This window comes from Triturus cristatus, chromosome 6, assembly GCF_964204655.1.
Source record: "Triturus cristatus chromosome 6, aTriCri1.1, whole genome shotgun sequence".
In the NCBI taxonomy this organism is placed as follows: domain Eukaryota; kingdom Metazoa; phylum Chordata; class Amphibia; order Caudata; family Salamandridae; genus Triturus; species Triturus cristatus.
The window spans coordinates 611913463-611940402 of NC_140589.1; the positions used below are offsets into that span (position 1 = coordinate 611913463).

The window sequence follows — 26940 nt, forward strand, 5'->3', positions numbered from 1 at the left end:
AAAATAGTTATTCGTTATGGGGACATCTTTCGGCTGGTAAATACAATTCATTTTAAACCATCAGCGCTTTATCTGACAAGTCTAAATGAAACCGGGCCATGCTGGTCTTGGCGTTCCTTTAATAATAAGAGCTCAGCTGTTGTAGCTATTGACATGAAAGAAGGACAATAGGTGTACTACTGAAAAGATACCTTCTTCAGATTGCCTCATTGCTAATATAATATTTAAAGAGCAGCAAACTGGAAGTTACTCGCCAAAAACTGATCTGAGCAGATAGCGGCATAGTCTAGTGCATCATAAAAGTTTCATACTCATTCATTATTTCTTGTATATTAAAAACACAATATATGCTTGATGGAAGATCAGTTACAAACACAAATGTATATGTGTATTTTGTAACATGCTGTAAATTGTGATGAATCTTATAGAAGCGTTGGAAATCTAAAGTTTCGATCTTAGTAGTACATATTATAAGACTTTGAAGTAGATGCAGCACTGGTTTAAGATGGCCGCCGCTATGCCTCACCCCATAAGGGACACCTCGCCAGTCGACGGCTGCCTCAGACCACAGCTGAGCGATGCCGGAAGTTCCGCTGGTGGTGGTTGTCCCTGCAGCCGAGGCTTGTCATGTGATGTTGCCCACCTGCTAGGGGCGCTAAAGGAGGACCTGAAGTGTGGTGCTGTAAGAGCTTGTGAGTGGTCCCGGCCTTGGGGGACAGGCTGCCCCGCCATGGGGTGTTGCTACAGTAATGAGAACGAGGGAAACGCGCAGGTAAGGCTGGGCGACCAGGGGGTGCAGGGGAACCAGGCTCTTAAATGAGGTTTAGGTGGCAGCTACAAACATGGCATAAAGTGGATACGAGTGTTGCCTGCAGTGTTTCAGATGGTGCTAGGAGGAAGTGGACATGGTGGGACACAACGTGGTTGGCAGATGCTAGGAGGAAGTGGACATGGTGGGACACAACGTGGTTGGCATGAGAGGAGAATTGTAAATAAGATGGAGATGCCAGCAAGGTACAGCGCGCAGGAGCATGTATTTTTTTCCATTTATTTATTACTTCTATTAATTGCCTCTGGCAGTTCCAGGTGTTGATTGTGGAGTTGCTAGTGGGCGGGCAAAAGGTTTGCTATATGGTTCAAGATTAGACAGTGAAGTCAATGGAAGGGAGGAGATAGTAGCATAGGGGAAGTACGTGATCCTTCCTGTAAGTGAAGGAGGAAAAGAAGGGTCTCAATTTTATGAAAGAGGGGCGTGGCCACTAACTAGAGCCAATGCTGTGATGATCCTGGAGGAAGTGAGGTAGAAAACGGAAAACCAGTGGTAAATAAAATGGATGAATTTGGTGTCGACACAATAAGGAAGATATTATATAAGGAATGGGAAAAGAGTCGCATTCAGAGAAGCCCAGCGGTTGCATAGTATTTACTACACATCTAGACAGCACAGGTAGATTAGGTTGTTAAACGTGGACTATTTTGCTGCCAACTTTTAAAATTTGGGGTTCGTCGATTTCCTAGGTGTTAAAATAGTTATTCGTTATGGGGGACATCTTTCGGCTGGTAAAAAATACAATTCATTTTAAACCATCGGCGCGTTATCTGACAAGTCTTTTTACAGCTGGTAATTCATGAAAATGAAAAGATGTGAACACTTTAAAGCTTATCTTCAGGCAATAGCTGCAATGCCTTTGTGTCTACTCCTTCATTAGTTCACTGACATTACTGCCAACTTTGCATCTATTTAGTGACAATCAATGATAACCATCTTCCTTATTAGAAACATGCCAGCCTAGGATTCTAGATGGTAAAATCTTGATCACCCTCGACCTCCTAACCTGGAGTTTCTGACTTTCACTTTTTGGGGTCACCCTCTCAAATAGCATACTTCACCCATGCTCACAAAACAGCAAGTTTACAGATATGCAAGGATCTATTCTGCACATATTAGTATGGTAGAATAATTAAAAGCGTGGCCAGGGTTTGGTCTATCTCTATTTTGTCATGTTCAAAGTAATTGCCTGAGCATAGGGACTAAAACAACCCTTTATCACTTATCATGAGGGCAGATCACTGCATACTGAGTGCCGTACTACTTGAGGAATTAAAAAACCACAGTGAAGGAGGGGGAACAGCAGTCACATTGTATCTTTGTGTCACTGTGGAGTACAGGATCCTGTCCTCCAGCTCCCTTATCCCCTTTCTGTAAGGTGTGAGTACAAAGTCACTTCAAGAAGCTTGTAAAACATGATTCCTTAAAGTGGGAAATTCAGCATGCTTCCAATTTGTTACACTGCGTCGACCTTCTTTGGTTGGTCCTGATTTCGCCATGCCTTTTGCTTCAGAGTAATGTTGCCCTTGGGACAAGACTGTAGTCCCAGGTATTCACACTCCTATGCCAGAGCGTTCATTAGTACACTAATGTTTCACACTTGCATTGCAAATTCCACACTGTATTTGCAGTATGACTTCCAGTACTGGTAACTGTGTCACACTTGGGGCTCAGTTGAGCTGGAATTGAGGAGCAGTTAGGCCATTATATGCATGTCTTAAGGTAGTGCAGAATATCTGTGCTATGCACAGTTTTAACCTTTAAGCTTTTTTGAATCCTCCATCCAACATTGTTGTACCATAGAGCAGTTCCTTGTATTATGTAGTGCTCTTATTTGTCTTCGTGTGTGTTTGCATTGTGTCTGTGTGGGCACTCATCTATACAGATTAGTGTGTTTGTACGGCTGTGTGTGTATGTGTTCATGCCTATTCATGTCTGTGTGCATGTGTGTGCCTATTCACTCGCGGGTGCGTGTTTGTGTGTGCCTCTTCATTCATATGAGTTTCCAGAGTGTGGGCATTGTGTTTGTGTGGGCACTCATCTATGCATATTAGTGTGTTCGTAAGGATGTGTGTATATGCGTCTGTGCCTATTCATGTGCATGTTGTATGTGCCTATTCATACGCGGGTGTGCATGTCTGTGGTGTGTGTGCCTATTCATTTGTGTGTGTTTGCCCGAGTGAATGCGTAGTGTTTATTTCTATGTGCGCCGCAATCATCAATGCAGATTAGTGTGTTTTTGAAAGGATGTGTGTGTGTTTATTTTCTATATGTGTGTAGTTACCTTTATGCGTGCCTGCGTTTGCACAGCCAAAATGCATTTTTGCTTGTGTCTGCGCTAGTCTTTATATACGAGTGTTTTTAAGGCATCGCATGAATAAATGTGTGTTTTCAGTGCCTGTGTGTGTATATGTGTAAGATTGTGTATTTGTTAGGGCTACACTAAAATAAACATGTATGGAACTTGCCGACAATGAAAAATACGACACTTACTCCCCAAGCCTTGTATACTCGTAATGTTCCTTTCAACAGTGTCATTTTGTGCCTACAGATACCCACTTCAACGTGCTCCTGCCACGCATGGCATTCAGACTTTGTAGGTGTAGTAAGCCTGTCGTATTTAGCCATCCCCTGCTGCACGTCAGCGTAGAGTGAAACTTCCCCGCAGCCACAGATCACCTTTTTGGCCCACTGACAGCCACTGCGAGAAACTCTCATTGCTTTCAGCCTCAACTCTGGATCTCTTAATTGTTGCTGTTATAAACACCTGGAGGCGACATGTTTCAAAGCGTGCACTATACAAGAGTAAAAAGCTGAAAAAAAAAAAAAAATGAGTGCCGGTGAGTGCCACCTGCAACCACCGGTTCACATTTACCGGTGTGTGTGTGGTGTCAGTGTTATGCCGTTATGTGTGCTGCGAAATGCACGCATGCGTTGTGGTTGTGTTAACTATTGTGTTAGGATTATTTTGGATATAGAAAAGCGTTTAAGCGTTGAGCCCGGTTCCTTATGCCAACAAAGGTGCACTCATATGCAGAAATGTGCGTTTGTTGAAGTTTGTTTGCGTTTCTTGTGCGTGCTTGTGAGGCTGTAAGAAAATAAAACTTTATTAAAGATAATAAAAACCCTAATGTGTATCCGTGCTTTCCGGCACATGGCTATACCGGTTGTGTTTGTGTATTTATTAGAGCAGACGATTGTCACGCCATCATAAACACCTTTTAATTACTCTGTGTGTGTGTGTGTAGGTGCCTCTATTTGTGTGTGGGTTGCTATATGTGGGTGGCTCTGTGTGTGTGGGTGGCTCTATTTGTGTGTGGGTGGCTCTTTGTGTGGGTGCAAATGCAATAGGTCTCGCATTTGAGAGTGATTAAGCTATTGACATTGTAAATAACAATGCCGTTTCTTTAAATGTTTTAAAAACAAAAACATAAATAAAAATAATGTCATGAGCAATGCCAATAGCTCTAACTTTAATAATGCCGAGACCATTGCATTGTAAATGCTTGTTTACTACATTTTACCAGAATGTCTGAGTGAAAAAAAAAAGGCTGTTCAGGCTTTGTAGGGTTTGTGGAAAATTCATGCTATATTCTGAGGATCCCCACAAGGATTATCTGTATTGCTGCTCTTTACTTATTATACTGCAAGTACTGCCATACTTTTTCGGCCAAAACTCTAAGACCCAGAGGGTAGATTGCTTCAGTCGCTACAGAAGAAAATTCAGTCTGACCTGGAGTCTAAGGAAGAGGAGAAGCCTTATACCTCCTCAAAAACCCTTATGACTGCATCGTCGACGAGACAGTCTACGACAGCGAAGATTCCATAGTTGATGACCTCACCAACGAATGCCTCAACATCTACTGCTCCGTCACCCACATTAGTTTCCAGTTCCACGTCGGCGATGACCTCATCAATGTGGCCATCGATGGTGCAAAAATACATTTTTTTTGTTGTTGTTTTTTTTGGGGGGATTACATTCTGGCCAACGTAGTCAGGCCAGTCAAGCATATGAAAGAGTCTGGTTTGTTCCCTGCAAATGGTATCAACAAAAGGTTTGTGGTGCTGAAATCACCATCTTACCATCTTTCAGGGACAGACAGACTATTGTGAGAACCACATTTTTGGTGCTTTCAAACTCCTTCCAGTTACTGGTAGAAATGGGTATGAAAGCAATAATGGATCCTGGAAAGCTATATATTTAAAAAAAAAAGTAGTCAAAATTCTGAATTCAGCAAGTGGTCATTTGTGCAGATGCTTCAAGGTTTTTTTTATAGAAACTAACCGTTACAAATAGGAAAAATTTAAAATGAGTTGAAAAAACAGCCATTTATGCCAACGTTTTCACCTGTAACTTATGTAAGTACACATTTGTTTGAAAGCAATATACCGTTACATCCGTTGGACCCTTCTAGTTGTGTGAATATGTAGGACTTGTAGGTTCACTGTTTTCGTATAATTCCTCAAGACTCTGGAACTCCCTCCCTCTCCATCTGCGTTCAGAGCCACACCATCTCTCCTTCCGCAAAGGGTTAAAAACGCTGCTGTTTACTACCACTGACTAGGTCCCTCCTCTCACTCATGCATACTCAATTCGCTAGCGCTGGGACGCCTCAGGGTAGCCATCGCGCTTTATAAAAACTCTTTTCATTCATTCATTCATTATAAACTCGCTTTCCACCCCGTGACGTAATTAAATATTACAGAAAACAATTCAACCATCTCACCCACGATCAGCATGTCTAGTATTACTTTATTGAAGCTACAAGTCCAGTTTAAAAAGCAAGGAGCTTCACAATCCACCGCCATATTGTCGTATTTCAGTATCCATGAGAGAACCCTCTGTGGGGACCGGGGCCAACACTATGCCTCTATGATTCGCCCACCGCTGCCCTAATTTTCCATGTTTCTGCAGGCACCCCTGAGCTCAATAAACCACTGTTTCCATACCCATACAGTGATCCATACAGGTGCCCACTGAGGCGGAAATATATCTTTCCATTGCTTTGCAATATCTTGTTTTGCCAGTGTTGGGCCATGGAACAGTAGGTATCTTTAATACCTTATGCCACCATTTACTTCGGTGCTATGGAGTTAATTCTGTTTTGGGTGAAATAGGATCTCCCAGGACAGGACACATTCCAGACATGTCACCACAGTCTGCCAAAAGCCCTGTGCATTCCCACACCATGTGTAGAAAGGTAGCCTCATTTACCCCACATATAAGACACACCAATGAGGTTATGGCACCCATGCGCCACTGGCGATGCCGATTGAAATAAGCTCTGTGCAAGAATTTTAATTTGATAAGGCGGAGTCTTGATGATATTGCCCCCTCACATGGTGCCGTAAGAGCCTCAGTCCAATCGTCCTTATCAAGTGTGCGTACGTCTCCCTGAAATGTCGGTCATAGAGTTGGGAGTGTGGTCGCACTACGTGCCTCTAATTTGTATTAAACTATTAAATCTACCTGGTTTTATGTGTACCCAGGTCCCCGGACAGTAATCTGTCCTCCAAAGGGTTGAACTCCGTTTGCTCATGGAGGTCACTAAGACTGGGTGAGAGCGTGGCGTAGCTGGAGAGATTTGTAGAATTAGTGTCTATGTAGCTGAAAGGCTGCTTGTAATTCTTGAAAGGACTTAAAACTAAACAATGCATAACCTCTCTTAAGATCAAAGTACCTATTGCGTCCCACTGCCGAAACCTCGACATGGATGCTACCTGACCTAGGACGTTCCCACCCCATAGAGGTGTCATCCGAGTGAGTTGGGCCCACCAACCCATCTGTGTGAGCGCCAGTCTCCATAACTGGAGCACAGTTTGTGTTGCTGGTGGAATATGTCTCCCTAACATCCCACCATAGAGGAGGCCTGAGAGCGGCACGTTGCCCATTGCCCAATGCTCTGTTGCCTACGCCGGGTCCATCCATTGCACATACCACCACTCATTAATAAGTAAGAGTTGGGACGCAGCATAATAGGAGTAGACATCTGGGGCAGCAATGTCCACACTGAGAGTGGACTGAGGGCAATGCATACCGCCTCCCACCCCAAGAGCGTAAAAGCCTAATTGACTTGTTTAAACCATTAGGAATATTGAAGGGATAATTCTGTAGTTGATATAAGATCTGCGGTTTAGAGACCATTTTGAATATCCTAGAGCGGCCTACTAAATAGAGAGGCAGTGGGGGCCATACTTTAATCTCATCTCACTCAAGGTAAGATCGGAGTGATATTGTGGGCCCAAGATGTAGCTGGATCCGGGGCAATGTAAACCCTTGATTTTAAGGTAGGAGCGCAACGCTTGACACTGTCTATCCCCATCATGGACTTCATCTGCCAAGAAGGCTTGAAACTTATGATGACCCCAGCGTCCGCTCAGGCTGTGATATCGAAGCTAAATAAGAAGTACAGGTCCCCAGAGAACTCCCCCTACATGCCTCAATGGCCAACCTAGGCCTGATTCTATCGTTATGCAGGCAGCTCAAAGAAGAGGAAAGAACCTCTCCACCATGCACAGCTCTTCTGGAAAAGGATTGCCGTAGGCTTGATAATATTGGGAAGAGATTTTCCGCTATGGCGGCAACATCCATCAGACCCTCCAATGCTCTCGCCATCCCAGGGAGATATGATCTTTAGATGTTGTGTGACCCTTCATCTCTGATAGAGTATCTCCCACAGGACTAGAAAAACTAGGCCCAAGACATACTTGGTGAAGGAAAAAAATGCCTTGTCTGAGATCGTGGACGTGTCTACAGCTTTCAAACAGATGGCTAGGGCACCAGTACTGTGACACCAGGGATGGCTAAAAGCAACTGCATTTAACCAGGAAGTACAAGCAAAGATTCTCGACATGTCGTTTGACGGTGAAGGATGATACAGACACCGCTAGGTCGCTTGGCACCTTGCAATAAAGACACTTTTCAGCCTTTTTGTGGCAGGGTAAGGGAACAAATTGTTACCAGGCCTCAATTTCAGCAGAGGTTTTGGCCCTATTTCCAGCAGGGCTTTCGAGCTCAATATTCCGCCTGGTTCTACCGTCCTACAACATCATAAACCTATTCCAGGCAGCTGGTGCGATTTCGGTTTTTGGCAGGGCGAAAGGCACAAGATGCCTCTAGGTGTCAATGATGGGAAGCAGGCCTCTCACACTGTAGTCCGACTTAGATGACACAATCTTTCTTCAAAGTTCTTGGACCATTAGACGCTCACCTCTTCTGTCTTTAGACGTAATCCAGCACTGTCACACCCTGGAATTTGTTCAAAAGTCTCCCAATCTACCTCCATCCAGGTCATCGCTTCATCTGCCCAGCCTAGAAAAGTACATTTGATCGCTTGTGTACAAGAACGCAATAGTGAAAGTACCATTCAATCAGCGCAACCAAAGATTCTATTCCAACTTCTTCCTCCAAAGAAGTCTGGGGAAATGGAGGTAGGTGGCGGATCTGATGCTCTTGAACAAGATCTTCAAGAAGCAATTTTTCGGAATGCTTTTCCTTCAGGAAATTCTGCAACTATTGGACGCTGAAGACTATATGTCCTCCCTAAATCTGTTGGACGCATATTTCCATATTCCAGTACATCCAAAGCACCGAAGTTTCTCAGGTTCAAGGTGGCAGGGTGCCATTACCAATTCAAGGTACTCCCTTTTGGGTTAAAGTCAGCTCCCAGAGTTTTCGCAAAGTGCATGGCACCAGTGACGGCGTTTCACAGACGTTCTGGTCACCAAGTGCTCTTGTACCGGAATGATTGGCTGATTAAGGGTTGGACATTTCGTTCAGCAAAGGAGTCGAAATCACTGTCTTCAACTTTTCCAAACCTTGGGCATCAATCTCAACAAAGAAAAGTCCTCTGTCATTCCTTCCAGATTGGCAGTGTTCCTAGGAGCAATCCTGAACACAGTTGTCAAAGGCATTTCCCACAGAGGAAATAATTTCTCGCCTACAAGCGTTGATAAAAAGTATCTATCTGCACAAAAGTCCACTTCTGTGAGCTTATACAAATCCATGTTGAGGACTATGTCTTCCTGCATTTCGTTGATTTCAAATTGCCATCTGTAGATGAGGCCCCGGCAAAAACACAGTGCTCAGTGGATGCAATCTTGAGGGTCCTTATCACACAGCATTTCAACCGCCCCAAAACAAAGCTGGTAATTTCCTTGTGGGCGAACAGGAAAAAAATGTCTCCCAGGGTCTCTCTTGGAGGATGGGTTGCTCACCTACAGGACCTGGAAGTTCATGAGAAATGGTCCAGTCTAGAAAAATGGTATCACATAAACATCCTGGAGCTGAAGGCAGTATTTGAGTCTTCGAGCATTTCTTCCCAGAATCATAAACTCTTCACTGCTGGTAAGAACAGACGACAACACCACCACCATATTTGATCATAAAAGGGCACAAGATTGCAGGTTCTCTCCACCCAAGCACAACAAATTTGGGAATGGGTCTGAAGATAGAGCATGTTCCCAGAGTGTGGAACAAATTAGCAGATTCTCTCAGCAGAATGGACAAACAATGCAGCGAATGGAAACTCAACCAGAGTCAGTTGGAGAGTGTTTTTCAGTCTGGGTTTTTTCCAACCCTAAGTCTCTACAAGAAGTGCAAGTTTTTTCGCCAGCAGACACCCTTAACCGGGATCTTGGGGCGGGGGGGGGGGGGCCTTCCATTTCTCCTGGGATGGGATGTTTGCGTATGTGTTTCCCCTGTTCTCACTCATTCCAAGGGTCTTACAACAACTCAAAACTTAGCATTGCCGCTATATTCTCATCGCCCCAGCGTAGCCAAGACAATATTGGTTCACCGAGCTTCTTCGCTTATCAGAGTACTTGCACATTCCATTTCATCCGAAGGATGATCACCTCTCAATGAACCAGGGACTAGTGGTTTAGACGCAGATTCAAACCCTCAATTTGTCGGTCTGGCTCCTCACCATGCTGAATTTGGAAATCTAGGTCTCTTTACTGAGTGTTTCAGTCCTGTATAAATGCTTGATTTTGCATTTGATGCCCTAAGTGCACCGGGTATACCCAAGCTATACCTGGCTGAAGAGCCCATAAGAAGGGCAAAACCGGTCCTGGGTTGCTTATGTTCAGGTTCAGGGAAACCTGGCCTGATACTTCGTGCTGGACTGTTCCCATGAGGAGTATGGTCAAGACTAAATTTTATGTGGCTGTGTCCAAATTGAGTTGCCATGGTGGGCGAGAAATGATGGATTTGGATGTGGCCCCAATAATTTCCAGTGGCTGTGATTAATTTAAGCATTCCATCCATCACCTTGTTGTTTTTGCATAATATCACTGAAACAAAATCTTTAAAAGAACCTCTGTGATATTCATATGCATAAGTTAATGTGCTGAAATAAAGTGCTTTGCATGCCAGCTCCTGCTGCAACACAGCAGGCCAAATGATAAAGGAGCATTGTCACAGACAAAACATTAGTGCTTATTTATAAAGAGCTCGATTCAGAAAATTGCATGTATATTCGCCAGGTATGGTTATGTCCGTAACTTGTACAACTGCAATGCAAACCATAACTCACCCCATATGCAATGCTCACGAGTTCGTGCTCGATGTATCCGATGACTTCACAAGTAAATTCTCACTAGTGACATGACATATGGCTTACCTTTATCATAATGGTTAACATGTCTGTTGATACAGTACTATCTCTGTATGTATTTTAATTTAAGGATATAGTGTGAAGTATATAATATTTTGCCAGTTTGCAAGCACTGCATTTGGTGTGTGGTATAGCAGTTGCGCAACATATGGTTTGCAGAGATGACCTTAGTGGATTTTCAGAGGTTTTTTTGTTTGTTTTTATTAAGTAATCTTAATTACACTTTAATTGTAATTTTTAGGTGAATTGCTGAGGTTTTTTTTTTAAACTTGCATTAAAGCTAACCATATCTTCAGATGTTATAGAAAGGTAGTGGTTATGGGGATAAATTGAAACCTTCTGTGCGGCTAACTGCTGCAGCACATAGCCTTTGGTCACATGCAGAAGTGCTTTACCACAGACAACTAACCTCCCATGGTACTAGGTGCACATATAGTTTACTCATTTATCTCAATTCTGGTAGCTCAGTCTTTGTGCAAATCAATCAAATGTTGCCAAACACACTTGCAAATCAAAGCTTTTTTGATATCTCCTCCATCCCCCTTAACTTTACCCTCTTGTCTGGTTTAAATCTGGGATCCCTCCACTCTGTTTTGCTTGACAGATCTACCAAAAGCCAAGCATGTTCATTTCTGTCACATTTTGGACAGATTAACAGTGCCCCCTTGATGGCTTTGCATGAACCTTAATTATTTAGAAGTGTCTGCCAAATTCTGGGCTGATTTATAAAATGGCACTAAGTTGTTAACACTCCATATATTCGTGACACCCCCTCCCTTGTCGTCTCTGTGAGGAATTAAAAGGCTAAAAACTCAGGCAAGAAGATAAAATATTTATTCTTTATCAAAGGAGCCTTAAGTAAAGCTGAATCCTCTCATTCCATAATAAAGAATTATTTTCCAGTTGACGATATACTGCCCAGTATGTGCTCTGTCAAAAATGTGCTGGCTATCCTTTTATTACAAGTGCTATAGGCTATACTATATGTACTTGCAATACAATAGGCAGGATATCTGCCACATTTGTGACCAAGTATTCAGTTTGCCGAATTCTAAATAAAGCCAAGTCCATCATTCTTTACCCTGAGTTTGTAGGAGGTTTCTGGTTATACTGGGCAACAGTGCTTCTCTTATAGGTTAGCATCCTCCTAGTCTCTGGAAAAGGTAGACCTGATTTTCAGAAAGAAACAAACCAGCCCCTTTCCCAAAGTCCTTACTTCTACCATTCTGTCCCACAGACTTACCTGTAAAAGACAATGTGTAGGCATCCAAGCTTGATCCTTCTTCCAAGCACATCTGTCAGGATCCTGAGGAGCTAGAGCTGTACAGGGGTTGTGAAAGGTCAGATCCCACCTTCACTCAACAGCTGGTTTACTAGTAGGTGAATGGCTGACACAGACCCTTTCCTGTTTTGCCAGAATCAGCTGATCTTTCTTGAAACCCACTCTGTACTAGAGAGTTCGGTTCCTCACATTTTCCACCCTGTATAAGGTGAACTAGAGTCTAGTTGAATGCCGCCTTTCCAGAGATCCCTTGGAGTAATGTAACTGTTGCGGATCCTGAAACTGGCTCTGCCCTGGATCCTCTCTCAAAGAAAAATAAAAAGTAGCCTATTTCCCAAGGTTATGGTATCTGTCGGTCACATTTCATTATGTGAATAGTTTAGAATGCACCTTACCTGCCAATGAGGTTGTCTAAAAGCCAAGCAGACCAGGTGAGGGATTACCTTGGTGGCTGAATGTTAATTTCTTCTGGATAGACAAGGTCCGCTCTGCTACTGTCCCCATTGTGTTGTCTGGGTCGATGTGGGGCACAGTTTCATGTAGATTCGTTAAACAGTGTCAGTTTTAAAAAAAACTGAACAGTTTTAGTCCCTCCTTTCCCACTTTTTTTCCCTACCTGTGCACCGTTGACAGATTTGAACCAAAATTCTAATGCTCATTTGGTGAGATAGCAATCTCTGAACTGTATGGAAAGTAGAAAAACTATATATTTTCTAATACTGTATGACCGAAGACATCTATTGGTGAAAAACTAAACTAATTTTTCTTACTGGTTGTCTAGGAGAACACACCAAACATGACGTTTGACAGATGTTTAGCAATTTCCCCCCCAAATCAAGATAATTCCTTCAATCTCCCCCACGCAGGAACATATCCATGCCAAGACTTAACCTCCACCTTCAATCATCAGAGCCTTCTTTGTGTTGAGGTGGCAGACATGCCTGTGATTTGCTTTGGGTGAAAATTGAACTTTGGAAATTTGGGGAGCAACTGCAAGCAAAATGGCAGTTTACTCAATCAGTCTTCCGGTCGCAGATGTCATCTGAGTTGTATGGATACACCAACCATATATTTTTATCATCTACAGATCTTAAAGGTTTCCAACATTTGAGCTTTTGTATATTCACATGCTTTTATTCCCCGTCGTCAGGCTGAGAATCCCCAGTACTTTTAAATAGCAATAGACTGGGTTAAAATGGCTATAGGCTTAAACAACGGTGTCAGTTTACCAGCACATCCTGCTCACTCGATGCAAGTTGAACTTCAGCCAATGAAGTGAGTGTCTGTTCGCCTGCTTCCCCTAGAGGCTACCATAGCTCAGATTTCTGCCTCCAATTGTGTGTGAGGGTGTCCCCAAGCGGCTCTCTGCTCTTACATTTCAGTCACCTGAACACTGTTACTTTGTTGGTTTAATCTGGGAGTGAACAAGCTCGGTCTTCAGCTGCCACAGTACTATGCATTTTTTAGGGACATTTCCTTGTTCAGGGATACATTTAACCTTTATTCTGTCAACTGTCAAGATTGCAATATCACAACGGGACACTGTTCCTATCGCAAGATGCAAAAAAGTCATCCATGCTTAAGGGTGCAAATAGTCACCCGTGCAAAAAGAATAAAAAGGGTGAAAAGGTAGAAAGAGAAGAAAGAAACAAAAGACATCCTAGGTGAAGGTGACCCAATAGTGAGGTGGAATAACCATGTTTGTCCTCTGTTGCCCTCACACACCCCAGGAGGTGTCATGCTTCATCATCGGGCAGTTGCTCCTCGTGGGGCCGGCGCTGCAATTCCCCACGGGTCCCCCGAAGGGTCTCTTTGTCGGAGATCTTTTAAAGAACTGCCGGATGGTGCATGCGGGTGTGTGGGGTATGGGTCTAAAAAGGGTGAAAAAGTGCGTGCAAGGTGATGAATTTTAAAAAATAATAAAGGGTAAACATGAATCGAATGTATAAGTTGTAAACCCTTGGCAGATAAACTGCTACATAAAATCTTGTCCAAGAGGCACACTATGCCCAGGTGTCAAAAGGTCATAGGTCAACATGTTTCGCGCCTGTGTCGCCATAAGGTTCGTTGGCGCTTCTTCAGGACCAGAACAATAATATGTGGAGTGCACGTGATAAAAAGTTATTACTAAACCCTTAAGGTCAAACAGGGCAGGGCAGTAACCTGTATACCTATAATATGGCTACAGCTGCATAATGAGGGAACGCTCCTGATGAAAACCTAGGAAACAGAAAAAACATAAACAACAAATAAGAGCATCAGTAATAACTTGATGCCTTATAATGTGCCACATCTGTGTGTGCATCAATTATAACAGACAATGAGAAAACACAGGCTCGGGAGACACACATACATTAGGAGGGGGTCTAACCCAGTGCGATCCTTATAAACACACCGTGTCAGTTAGTTGTAGTAATTCTTTGTTAGTACTCGTAACCCTCCATTTGTCCTAAATATAAATAATGCAAAAAAAGTGTCTCAGCAACTAATAAATTACTGCAGATATTGCACCGCCCTGTATCGATACCAGAAGGTAGTGAGTTCTCAAAACTGTCAAGATTGCACCATGCCTGAAGAAGAGCAGAATCATTCTTCAAATCTTGTTCCACCTATGGACAGATTATTTACTTTAATCCTCATTCTCAGAATATTTACTGCTATTCATGAGTATTCATGCTGACATTTCCTACAAAAACTCTAAAGGACGGAGAGTGGGTTGCCACTATATGTACTGGATAAAGCAAATTTCCTGGTTCTAATGGGGTGCCCCGTTCCTCTATGGAAAATTCAGGGAAAAGTGCCCTACCTAGCACTTCCACAAATTCTGCATAGACAAAAAGACCTAGTCAGTTTCCTGAATTGGACCTATTTGGTAAAGCGCTTGCAGCTGCACCCTCAAAAAATACATTTGAAATACTCCCAAGGAACACTGCGCAAAAATCATATCCTTATGTTGAGTAACACTCTTCAAAGAAAAGACCAACTGAACACTTGCAGTAGAGGACAAGGACTAGGAAAATATATTTGACTACGCCATAGACTGTATTGGGAGTGTCTCTTGCCAGTGTCGTCCCCGAGCCCTTCGGCAACACTTTCAACATCGGTATCTGTTGATGACATCGCCATCAAACAGTATTTGCTGTGCCTATTTATTCACAATTAAAAGTGACAGTAACTCTACCGTCCAAGATTCTGGAATCAGAGCTTGACGAAAATGTCAGCGGCCTTGCATCAGACACTGCCTACAGTCCAACGCAGTTGGGCGCATGCTATGTCCTGGATTTTGAGGATGGAAAAGGTGAAGTCTTGTTGTGGATATGGTTATCAGCAAGATTGTATTCCTCATGATGCGCACACACCTATGTAGCTCCTCTCCTCATTAGAGTAGAGAGCCAGAGGCTGTACAGGTGCTTGTAGAATTTCTGTCTACATTGCAACAATTGATGGGCACTATTCAATGATTACTATCATAACATCCTGTAGTTCAGCCACTTCAACCCGCAATACCTGTTGTACCTGTGCCACCACTTCCACCAGCTGCTCCTTTGGCACTTAAACCTTTTTGCCTGATTTCCCCTCAAAAAGAACCATCTCCCAGACCCATCAGTATACGTCTTATTTCCCCACATCCTGAGGACATAAATGATGAGGATTCAGCTAAATCTAAATATTCTGATGTGGATGAGGAGGAAGGAGAATTTTTTTTAGAAGAGATGACATAGGTATTAATAAAGGGAATGGCTTCTTTATTTCCAAAGAAGAAGATAGCAACCTGACTAATGAACTACATTTGTCAGGTGACATACCCTGCTTTCATGCCTTAATGGAGAAGGCTGCTAAAAGTTCAATTTACCAGTATTCTCAACTGAACAATATTTCCTTTACTATTTTAAAGAGCAGGCTAGAAAATATGTAAATTCCATTATTGTACTGGATTTTGATGTGAAGGGGTAAAACTAATGAAGACACCTGCTACTGTTCGAACAGTGGTAAGTCTAGAGAAAAAGTATAAATATCTAGATTCAACTCCAGCATGTCTTACTCTCCATCCAAAGCTGGACTCTGTAATCACGTCAGCTGCTCAATGAACATGTAAAAACCGATCACACCATCCTCTGACCCTCCATACAGATATAGTAGACCTATTAATTTGAGACACAGAATCAGGTTAATAGTTGCGGCATCCATTAAAGTGACCAACGCTCTTTCAATTCTAGGGCAGATGTGGCATATTATTGAATCATTGCGCTACCTTATTTCTGAGGATAAAGCAGAATGCTAAAGTACTTTTTAATGTAGGAGAAATTTAATCTGGTGCTAATTATTGATACAGCAATGGACGTCTCGAATCCAGGCTTTTGCCAGCTTGCGGAAAAAGCTGTTTTGAGAAGACATGGTAGCTTGGATCCACAGCCATCCTTCCTGAAGTTCAATAAAAACTATTTGAGATACCCATCGATGATCTTACCCTGTTTGGAAAGCTTGTGGATTTTGCTCTCCAAGGTATCAAGACGTACATACATACAGGAAAAGCATTGGGACTTCTGCAATATCGGCAATCTGGTTCATCTATTTTTCATAGCTCATGCAGATCCCAAGGCTACAGAAGAGGATTCAACAAATATGGATGTCAAAGTCAAACATATTACCCCTAGAAAATTTGGCAGTGACCAAGGATGCATCACCAACTGTAACCAAAGTTAAGACTATGGAAAGTCATCAGAATAAAAAAAAAAGAGCGCCACCCAATCCCCATCATACAATCAACAAAAAAGACCTTAACTTGCTGTTTCCAATTTCAATTCCTCCATAGCAATCCCATAAAGTGGGTGGGGGTCTTGAGTTTCCTTTTTGCTTCTGCTTTGGAGTCCATGACATTGAACCGAAGGTTGCAGCAAATTGTTCACTTAGGTCAAATATTTGAGTTTATTCCAAGACCACCTAGCACAGGGGTCTCCAACGACTAGCTCGGGAGCTACTGGTAGCTCACCGGCACCCTCTAAGTAGCTTTGATAGGTGAAGCCAATCTTAGAGTCTATGCATATTAAAGAAGGCAGCACCGCTCATTTCAAAACCCTCTGTGAGAGCTAAGCAAAACAATGGTAGTACATTATAATTGCACTCAAACACAAACTGTGTTGGCTTATGGGGTCTGGGTCTGCCATGACCATCTGTATCCACTCTAAATCTAAGTCACAAGGAAATTGGCCTTCTTATACGCCCCGCTCTATCAGTCACACCACACGTGATAAATGCACGGTCAAGCATTCCAGGCAAGGTTACCTAAAGAAATGCGAGGAAAACGTTGCTCAGTAAAAGCTTCCATCTGAATAATGAAGTAACATTCTATTTGTTACATACTCTGTGGCACAAAAGACATAACCAAAGCAGTTCTCCCCTCAACTCAGCTTGAATTATCATTCAGCTATCAACTTTAAATGTGTTTTAGACCTGCAATATGGTCTTCGTCAGCATATTTATGTTTGAAAATACAACATTTTCTATCAAAAACCACTTTCCATTTTGAGCAAACTCAATTTTCCAGGAGGAAAACCGGTTCAGAAAAAAACAATGTTTACCGAAAATATCAGTTTTCAATTTTCGAAAGTCATTTTCTTCAAATATTACCTTCTAAAAATACCTCACGTGAACAGATTCTGCTTTGAATATGAGGTATTACAAACATAGGTCATGGATACTCACCACAACACCAAGGATGCCTATGGAGGCCACCATTCTAATAGGGCCACCACTGTGCCAAGGCTGAATGCCATAACATTCAGGATTCTGACCATATAGCAGTTATGCCCAATTTTATGTGAGGAGCAGTCATCATTTTGTGAGGGGTGGCAAAAAGTCGGCCAGTCATATTCTTAATATGTCAATGATGGTTGTCTATATGACCCACCTAGACTAAAAAATGGCCATTATAGTAAAGTAAATATTACCAATATTATGCCATTGGCAATATTACTCCATGAACGGGCACTATTGCGATTGAGAAAACCCTTATGATGTGGGCCAGCATACACCAGCATACAAATGTAATGGTCTTTGACACCAGAAGTAGCTTCCAGCAAACAAACACTATTTATTAGGGATGGACACTATGTCAGACACACACATAAATGCTAAAGAGGCTCTTAATTTTTCATTTTGATCCATACCCTGCTGTCAGCTCTTGGGCTGCTTATGCTCCCAACTAGCACATTTTCACTCGCTCCTGCAGTACCACATTTTGGTGAGTCAGCACGGATTACTGCTACATTTGATTACCCGCTATCTTTGATCGTGCATTTGTCACGTGTGGTGTGACTGATAGAGCAAGGGCGTATAAGATGGCCAATTTCCTTGTGACTTAGATTGGATACAGATGGTCATGGACCAGACCCCATAAGCCAACAGTTTGTGTTTGAGTGCAATTATAATGTACAACCATTGGTTTGCTTAGCTTTCACTCTTGAGGGTTTTGAAATGAGCGGTGCTGCTGCCTTTAATATGCATAGACTCTATAAGATTGGCTTCACCTCTCAAAGCTACTTTGAGGGTCCAGGTGAGCTACCAGTAGCTATCGAGCTACTCGTTGGAGACCCCTGTCATAGAGTAAAATAGGTTTGAAACTCTGTGGCACCTGTCACCGTTCCATGTCAGTGACGGAACTCACTGTATATTTGTGATGTCTGGAGCGTGACCTTGTCTCAGTCTTGCTCCGACTGCCGGCCCATGGCACTCAAGGCTTTGGAGCAGTACCTGAAGCTGCTAGCGGCCAATCATGCAACTCAACAGCTGTCACAGTCCTGCTCAGGAGGAACGTTTCAGAACCATTCCAGGAGTCCGAAGTCCTCTTGCTCCACTCGAAATTGTGGGGGCACTCTGATATGAGGCACAAAAAACACACTAAGTCGAAGTGTGCTTCGACTTCTGCTCCCCCATTGGCCGGCGCGACGAAGGAACATCAGCGTTCGAGGCCTGGTCCCTCTGAACCTGGTCCTTCTCCACGCCTCCCCTGTTTTTCCAAAACCTGGGGCGACCCCTACTCAAATTAGAGTTCTATTCGGCTCACTTATGTGCTACCCGACCCCTCCGGTGTGCCTTTGGGGACAGAGGAGGCCCCATCCCATTCCGCACCGGTGGCTCCGACCTTGCCTGGCCCTGGCACCCACCTGCTGGGCCGGCTCCATTGTGATCACGAATCTGAGCCTCGTCGACAGGTACCGGCTCCAAAAGGACCCCTGTGTCCATGATCAGAGTCTGCACCCTATTCCAAAGGGTTAGGCCCCGGGAGAAATGGGAGTGGGTCGCTGGACCCTTTTGAATACCATTCTTGTGATCAGTATATGGACTGGTGTGAGGAACTGGGTGATGCCAGTGGACTGGATAGGTCTCCAGATACTGGCATGCTTTCTTCCCCTACCATGGCTACAGAGGAGGGAGCTAAATACTCAACGATGGTGCGAAGGGCGGCTGAGTTCCTCGAACTTCCATTGCCTTCGTAGGCAGTCAAGACCAATATCTTGGAGATTTTGCAACCGGGGGTCTCCTGCTCTGAACCCCTACTACCTCTCACCGACATCCTCCTAGGGAGCTGGTCCAAACCAGCACAGAGGCTCCACTGAATGGAACTATTGTCTGCTGCCACCACCCCTCTCCAGGGGACCCGCATTTCCTTCACCATCACCCTACCGTGGAGAGCTTGGTGGTCCAAGCCTCCACTTGCCTTGATGCTTTCCCTGCTGCTCCCCTGGACAGGCAAATAAAGAGCCTGGACAGCTTGGGGAAAGAAAATGTTTTCTTGCCCAGCCTTGCATTGTGGTCAGTGAACACCTCATGCTTATTGGGCTGCTTCTCTTATACACTGTGGGGACCTGTTGCGTGTGTGCTAGCACAGGTCCTGGAGGAGGCCATGTTCTCCCAAGCAGTTACAGATGGGAGAGAGGCAGTGAAGTTCACTTTATGCTGTGACTTGGACATGACCGACTTGCTGGGTAGAGCGTTTTTAATTTTTTTATTTATGGTGGCCCTCAGATGCCGCTGAGTGTGACTTTTCAGGCGCTTCCCTCACATACATGCCCTTCAATGCCACCTGTCTCTTCTGAGATAAGGCAGACTTGGCCCAGGAGCGCTTTAAGAGCTGAGAAGCGGGGGGGGGGGGGGGGGGGGGGTGTAAAAGCCAAGTCCTTGGGCCTCTCCTTTCCCCATGTCCACAGTCTGCCCATCACAGGAGAGGCTTTCAACAGCGCCAACCCGGTCTCTGCCACCGAGCCGCACAAGCTTACCAGCCTTTGTGTGGATGAGGGTACGGTTCCTACTGGCCTCATGGGTCAGGGAGCCAGCAGTCCATTTCAGCCAGTCCCTTACCCCCTCCCAGTAGCTGTTCCCTCAAAACCTTGCTAATCGTGCCCTTTTACATCATGGGTGTACAGTTTGTGGCAGGATCCGCCATCACCTCCACCACTGACAGTCCATAATATTGGACAGGTGGGTACTGCAGATCGTCCAAAGGTGCCACTCCCTCCCCTTAGAGACTATCCTTCTTCCATGCCTCCATCTTATGGGCGGCTGACGAGAATCCTTTGTCCCTGCTCCGTGGAGAAGTCATGAGCTCTTGACCACGGGGGTTCCAGTGCCAGAAGAAGGCTATGGTTGCTATTCCTGCTACTTTCTGGTCCCCAAAAACGTCAAGGGTCTTAGTACTAAATCTCTGAATCCTGAACTACTTCCTCAAAAAGGAGAAGTTCACAATGCTCACATTGGCCTAGGTCTTGTCTGCCCCTGGTTCAGGAGACTGGATGGTAGCGGTGGACTTTCAGGATGCCTATTATCATATCCGGTCCTGCCTGACCATCGGCACTAGCTCTGGTTTACGGTAGGCCATGAGCAGTTTCACCCACTGTGCTCCCTTTTTGCCTTACTAGCCCCCCCCCCCCCCCCGCCCATCTTGACGACTGGCGGCTGAAGGTGGACTCGCCCCAGGCTGTCGTCTCCCACCTCCAGGCTATGGCGAACCTCCTGCATTAGTTAGGTTTCACTATCAACATGCCAAGTCACACCTGACTCCCTCTCAGACGCTCCCTTTCAACAAAGCTGTTCTGGACACAATGCAGTTTCAGGCTTATCCTCCAGAGCAGCGAGTCCTGGATATTAAGGCTATGATATGGATGTTTCAGTCTCTATATGGGTTTCGGTGAGACTGACTCTGGGGCTGCTGAGCCTCTTGGCCTGCTGCATCCTGCTGGTGACACATGCCAGATGGCAAAGGCCGGTTCTGAAGTTAGTGAGTGCAGCATCAGGGTAATCTCTCCAACATGGTCCAGTTGTAGGAGAGACCTGCAAAGGTTTTGCAGTGGTGGCTAACGAACTGCGACTTGGTCAGAGGCAGACCCAAAGACGCTTTTGGTCCTGAGTGGAGCTCAGGCCCTTCTGTACGTCTTTCGCCCGTACCACTCCTGTCCAGAGTTCCTCAAGAAGATCATGAACAACCGTGCCCAAGTCTTCCTTGTGGCTCTGGACGGGGTACAGAGAATCTTGTAGCCTGAGTTTCTGAACATGTGTTGATCCTGCGATCAGGCTGCGCCTTTAGGAGGATCTTCTGTCGCAGCAGCAGGGAGAGTCCTCCACCAAAACCTGTCACCTCTCAATCTTCCTGCGTGGAGATTGAGCGGCAGCAGTTAATAGCTTTCGACCTTCCTTCCGAGTCTGCAATGTTATACTGGCAGCCAGGCGTCCCTCCATCAAGATGGGACAGATCTGCAGTTGTCCGTGATTTGTATCATATTGTACAGAAAAGTTAATTGACCCACTTTCTTGCCTCCCTTTTCTGATATTTAGCTTTTTGTTCTTACCCTTGTCCAGCAGGGCTCTGCTTTGGTCACTCTGAACAGTTATCTTTCTGCTCTATCTGCCTTCATTCTGACCAACCCTCTTTCTTTAAGTCTCCTATTGTAAATAGATTTTTGAAGGGCTTTGTACATGTGTCCCGTCCCTTCTCTTTTCTCCTTTTGTTATGCCTCAGTTTTGACCCTAATTTTGTCTTCACATTCTTGGTGTGCTCCTTTCGCGCCTCTTCCCAATTGTCCCCTCAGGCTGCTCACCATCAAAACAGCCTTTCTTGTGGCGATTGCATCAGCCTGGAGAGTGAACGAGCTGCATCTTCCAAGCCTTCATTCTTATCAGTTTTTCTGGACATACTGGTGCTTCGTACAAGGGCCTCTTTCCTACTGAAAGTGGTGACATTTCATGCAGGCCAATCTGTCACCTTGCGCTCTTCCACATCCCCCTAAGGAAGAGGAGCAACGTGGGCTTTCCTTTACTCGTGTACCAAGCGTTACTGTCTGGAAAGTCAAGTATGCACAGATGGGCAATTCGTCAATTTCTAGTTTAAATTTGTCCGCACATCCAACACCAGGGATTGCATTGCTTGGGTATCATTTCAAAGGTAAGGAATCTTCAGCTACAAGTCTCTATCAGATAAACAAGTTACTTCCGATAACACCTTATCTGATAGAGACAATATCTAACCGCAGATTCTTCAATGACTCACCCATCCTCCCCGTTCTGCGGGCAGATTTTTAGGGTTAGGAATGATCCCTTTCAGAGCCCTTGTTTGTCCACACCAGTGTTAGTACACTTCATGGCTCCGCGCTTCAGGCACAGAAAGTCATGAAAAGTAACTGACTTCAGCGTGCTGAGTTGGCACCTAAATAGAGGACGTGGACGTCTCTTCCGGTGTGGACGACCCAGACGCTCTGTGCTGATCAACACTACCTACCAGTGCGCAAGGGTACTACTGGTCACGAAAAATCTTCCAGATCCAGTCTGACACCTGGGGAAATTCAAAGGTAAGGAATCTGCGACTAGATATTGGCACTATCAGATAAGGTGTTTCTGAAGGTAAGTAACTTCTTTTATTCCATTTAAATATGCTTTTTACAAATATAATTGTCTTATGCGATGCTCTGGGACTCTGCCCTGTGGCAAAACAAGTCCTGTGTAAAATTCTGCGGTGGAAGATCAGTATTTTAAGTAAAAAAAATTTCCAGTGCCAGCATCTTTTATAGATTTGTGACTCATCCTCTCTTTTTGGATGATTAGCAATAGTTTTATATGTGTACATATTACAGAGTATTCAAAAAGCATTTAAATTTGTAAGAGCAGTAGAAATTCTGACTGTTTTACAGATAACTTATTTTTCTCTGTCTTGCTGATTTAAAAATCCCATCAATATCTCGTATTTTGGGAAATTGGTAATTTTCATGTATTTGTTAGAAATTGTATAACGGGGCCTGTGATTAATGCACTACATTTTAGAGGTCAGCAGAGCACCTCATTCCTAAAATCAAAATTCCTTTGATGTTGACAGTCATTATGAATAGACTTTTTTTTTTTTTTTTATCTGCATGCTGCATTGGTGCGAAATTCTTTTAACTGTGATTCTGAAGAGGATAGTAAATACTGAAGCATTAGAAAAAATATATATTTTTCATGGTGCTTCTTAGCACTGGTGTCATTTAATGACTACTACATTAGCTTGGCATTGACTGGATGGAGGCTTACACTTGAAGTTTTCAACACAATTGTTGAGTTTATTCTAACACTGTTTTCTATGCATCCTCGCTAACATAAAATTCTGACACCGCATACTCCCAACAAAAATGCAGTAAATAAAATTATGTTTAGATCCTGAAACAAATGGGTATCCCATGACACATTTTTTATTTTCACTAGATTGCAAAAATGGATTGCAAAGATGCTTTGGAAATGATATGTAATCTTGAGTCTGAAGGAGATGAAAAAACGGCATTGATTATATGTGCAGCATTCCTATCCCGCCAGCTTCAGCTTGGAGATATGGACTGTGCATGGTAAGTTATAGAACTGCATTCAAATGAGATTCCAAGCAACTTTTCATAGACTTATTGTACAACCATGTGGGAAAAGCTCTTTTGTTCTTTTAGACTACTAAGCAGTTTCCCTTTTCATATTTTGTAAATGACTTTCAAAGCATTAATTTCTAGTGTGATCTTTCTAGTCTTTAACCAATGGTAAATAATTTAAAAGTCCTACATTTTCTGTCATGACATCGTATTTCCTTTCCATCGACTTAAAATAAAATCTCTACCCTTGTTCCACTTTTGGAGCACCTTTTAAAAAATCCAGTCACATCCCAGTTGTTGTCCTCTTAAAGCTATTGTTTATCAAAAAGGAAACATTTTCAGTATTTGGTTTAAAACATTTTAATGTTTTACACAATCTTTTAAATACAATGCACAATAAATATAAATGCTTATTTAATAGCCAGCTTTCCTGCCACAGTGCCCTGGGTTTCAGCTAGGCCTGGGTGAAATTTTAAGTATGCCGGAGTAATTGAAGTTCTTTTGGTAATTTCTTGTGATGTCATATTTCTGAAAAGAGCACAATTACACTCGCTCGCATAATGTAGAGGAGTAATTTTGGGGGGTGGGGGGGGGGGTGTCAACCACAAGAGGAAATGAACAGAGCACGAGCGACTGCTGCTGTTTGTGGTGTTCTGTTGCATGTTGCGGGGGGAGGGGGGACACAGTACTAACTGCAGGTTTACATATTGCGTAATCCCACATAATTTTGCGTAGTTACACTACTGTAAATTGTGCCTACCCCTAGTTTCAGCATGCCCGCACACCTGATATAACTGATCCCAAACCTAGTGAACTTTTTCTCGTTTGCATTCTGGTCTTGCCTTAATACCTTACACCTACCCAGGGTCCCACTCAATAGAGTATCTCAGTGCCCCTTTAGTCTCAAAGAGTACTTCTTTCCAGAATAATTTTAGCTATAGGCTCACAAAACTTTTGTCTACGCTTCATGACTACCTGTTAAAACGTCTGGGTTTCCAGGGCAAAGGCTGCTATTGATCACCATCCTGTATAGCATGTGTGGTTTTAAGATTGGGGCGAGCATGTAGCCTTATGGCTAGAGCTGGGGAACGGGGTTCGAGTCTCGGCAATGGTGCTCAAAAGCCTGTGATTCTGGGCAAATCACTTAATCTCCCTGTGCCTAACAAAAACTCTAAAAACGCTATATAAAACTCTTTAAAAAAACAAACAAAAAAATCTTTTTGAAAAGGTACAAATCTAAGCAAACTTTTCAAAGGATTGGCTGTCTAGTTGATGTGATTTTATTCTATATATCTTTTTAATTTGTAAAGTGCTCGTTTACAGCTCATCGGTGTTTTCCCCCGTGCTGGAGCAGAAAGTTGGATGAGAGGTCAGATGAAGAAATGGAAAACACTGAAAAAATCCTGGCTTGATATTAGATTGTCTTGCAAAACAGCCATGCATTTTTGCAGCTAGATAGAAAGTTCTAGCTCCCAGTTCTGGCTTCCCTGGTCTTAGTGACTCTAGCAAGTTTTGCTTCTGAGGATCTAAGATTCCTACCTGGGATATAAGCTTGAATCAGAGTATGTAAATAGCTAGGGCCTTGTCTATTGAGTATACGACGGCAGAAGCACAGGGCTTTAAAACCAATTCTTTTGGACACAGGAAGCCAATGTAGCTGGTTGAGAGCACCAGAAGCGTACTATCTTTTGGGGAGATTTAGTACCAAACTTGTTGCCGCGTTTTGAACTCACGATTTGAGACTTCCCTTAGTTGTTCCCAGATATAGTACATTTCCATAATCCAGCTGGGAAGTTATATGAGCATGTACAATAGTTCATCAAAGGCCACGCTTAACTCTAGTAATATGAGGGCAGAGGTTTGGGCTTGTTCCCCATTCTGTCTGAGGGTTTCCTACGATAGGAGGGCTGACTCCATAGAGTACTGCGCCTTAAAGCCAGACTGAGTGGGATGCAGTAGCTCTTTAGATTCCACAAAACTAATTAAACAATTGTTTACATGTTTCTCGAGTATTTTTTCCCCAAACTGGAGTAGGCAGATGGGTCTAAGATTTTCCAACATTGTAGGATCCAAAGAGATTTTTCCTAATAGGAATATCCATGGCATGCTTCAATGGCCTGGGCACTGACCCTGAATTGATATATTAAGTTCACATAGTTGGGGAACAATAGCAGTCTTCCCTAGTTGTAGAATTTTCGGTGGAGCCGGGTCTCCAGGGGAGTAAAATTCACCTGGTTGTTCGCTAGTCAATAGGTTATTTACTTTTAGTGCCGTCTCTGAAAAAAATCTCATAGATTTTGGTAACTTTATTGGAAAAGAGAGTAGCTATGCTGTTACAAAATTCTGATGAGGGTGTGGCATTGGCAGGGATTCGTTCAGAAGATGTAAGCGTTTTTAGTAAGGAAAATAGTTCTTTGGTCGAGTTGCTGGCTAAGTCAATTTTCTGGACATAATATACCTTGCGTTCAGGTTTTTGGAGTGGCGCACCACCAATGTATAAACAAAGTTGTTTTCACAATGAGTCGCAAAGGCTTTATAGTTGCTAAACCAATAGTGTCTTTAATTGGAAAATGTTTGACATTTTTAGATGATTGTCAGCCAACGCGTTTCGTTCAAAGATGAACTTCTTCAGGGCTGAAAGTTACAATATAGGGTACATAAATATATATACAAAAACAAAAACATAAGTGTACAAGTCACAGGAATTTTGGTGACAAAAAGGTGAGTATGTAGGCTGGAACAGTGGGGGAAGAGGCAAGGGGATCAGTGGTTTAAGGAGGGAACAAGCGTCAGGTAGACAGGGCGGGAAGGGGGTCAGAGCAAGTGGCAGGAGTCAGAAGGAAATGTGCATCTGGAAATGGAAAAGGGAATGTGGTGGAGACAGGCAAAGACAGGGTGTGACCAAAAAGCATTCTCCCTTTGTTGTTGTCCTTTAATCTGTGTGGTATGTCCTAATGATTAATGTTTCACAGCCAGTTAGATCTATGTATTGTGTGTTTGTAGTATGAGAATGCACGTGGAGACCATTTCAAGTCAAAATAAAACTGTGTGGTGGTGTGCGGTATTTACGTAAGCATAGGCATGCCCCTTGTTGTGCAAGCACAATGTTTAATAATGCAAGGTTGCATGTCCCCTATTCTAGATTTAGGTACAATGGGGAGAGTTACATACCATGAGAGAGTGTTGTCTTGTGTGCACTGTAGCGTGTAGCTTGCCAGTCCGGGCCTCCTTGATAAGGGCTCGTGGTCTGATGGGAGAAAAGCAAATAAAGTGAGAGAAACCCCAACATTGGACGTCATGAGCAATTGTTACGGCAAAAACGCTGCCGATGATAACTGG

General features: G+C 43.6%; 1 protein-coding gene across 3 annotated transcripts in view; it reads left to right on the forward strand.

Moving 5' to 3' along the window:
* ZNF292 (zinc finger protein 292) overlaps window positions 1-26940 on the forward strand; it is a 474880-nt gene that overhangs the window by 323562 nt on the left and 124378 nt on the right. For all 3 annotated transcript variants that reach the window (XM_085611081.1, XM_085611082.1, XM_085611083.1), the window contains one exon: window positions 23453-23589. In XM_085611081.1, the coding sequence (XP_085467207.1) occupies window positions 23453-23589 (137 nt within the window). The remainder of the gene's footprint in view (window positions 1-23452; window positions 23590-26940) is intronic.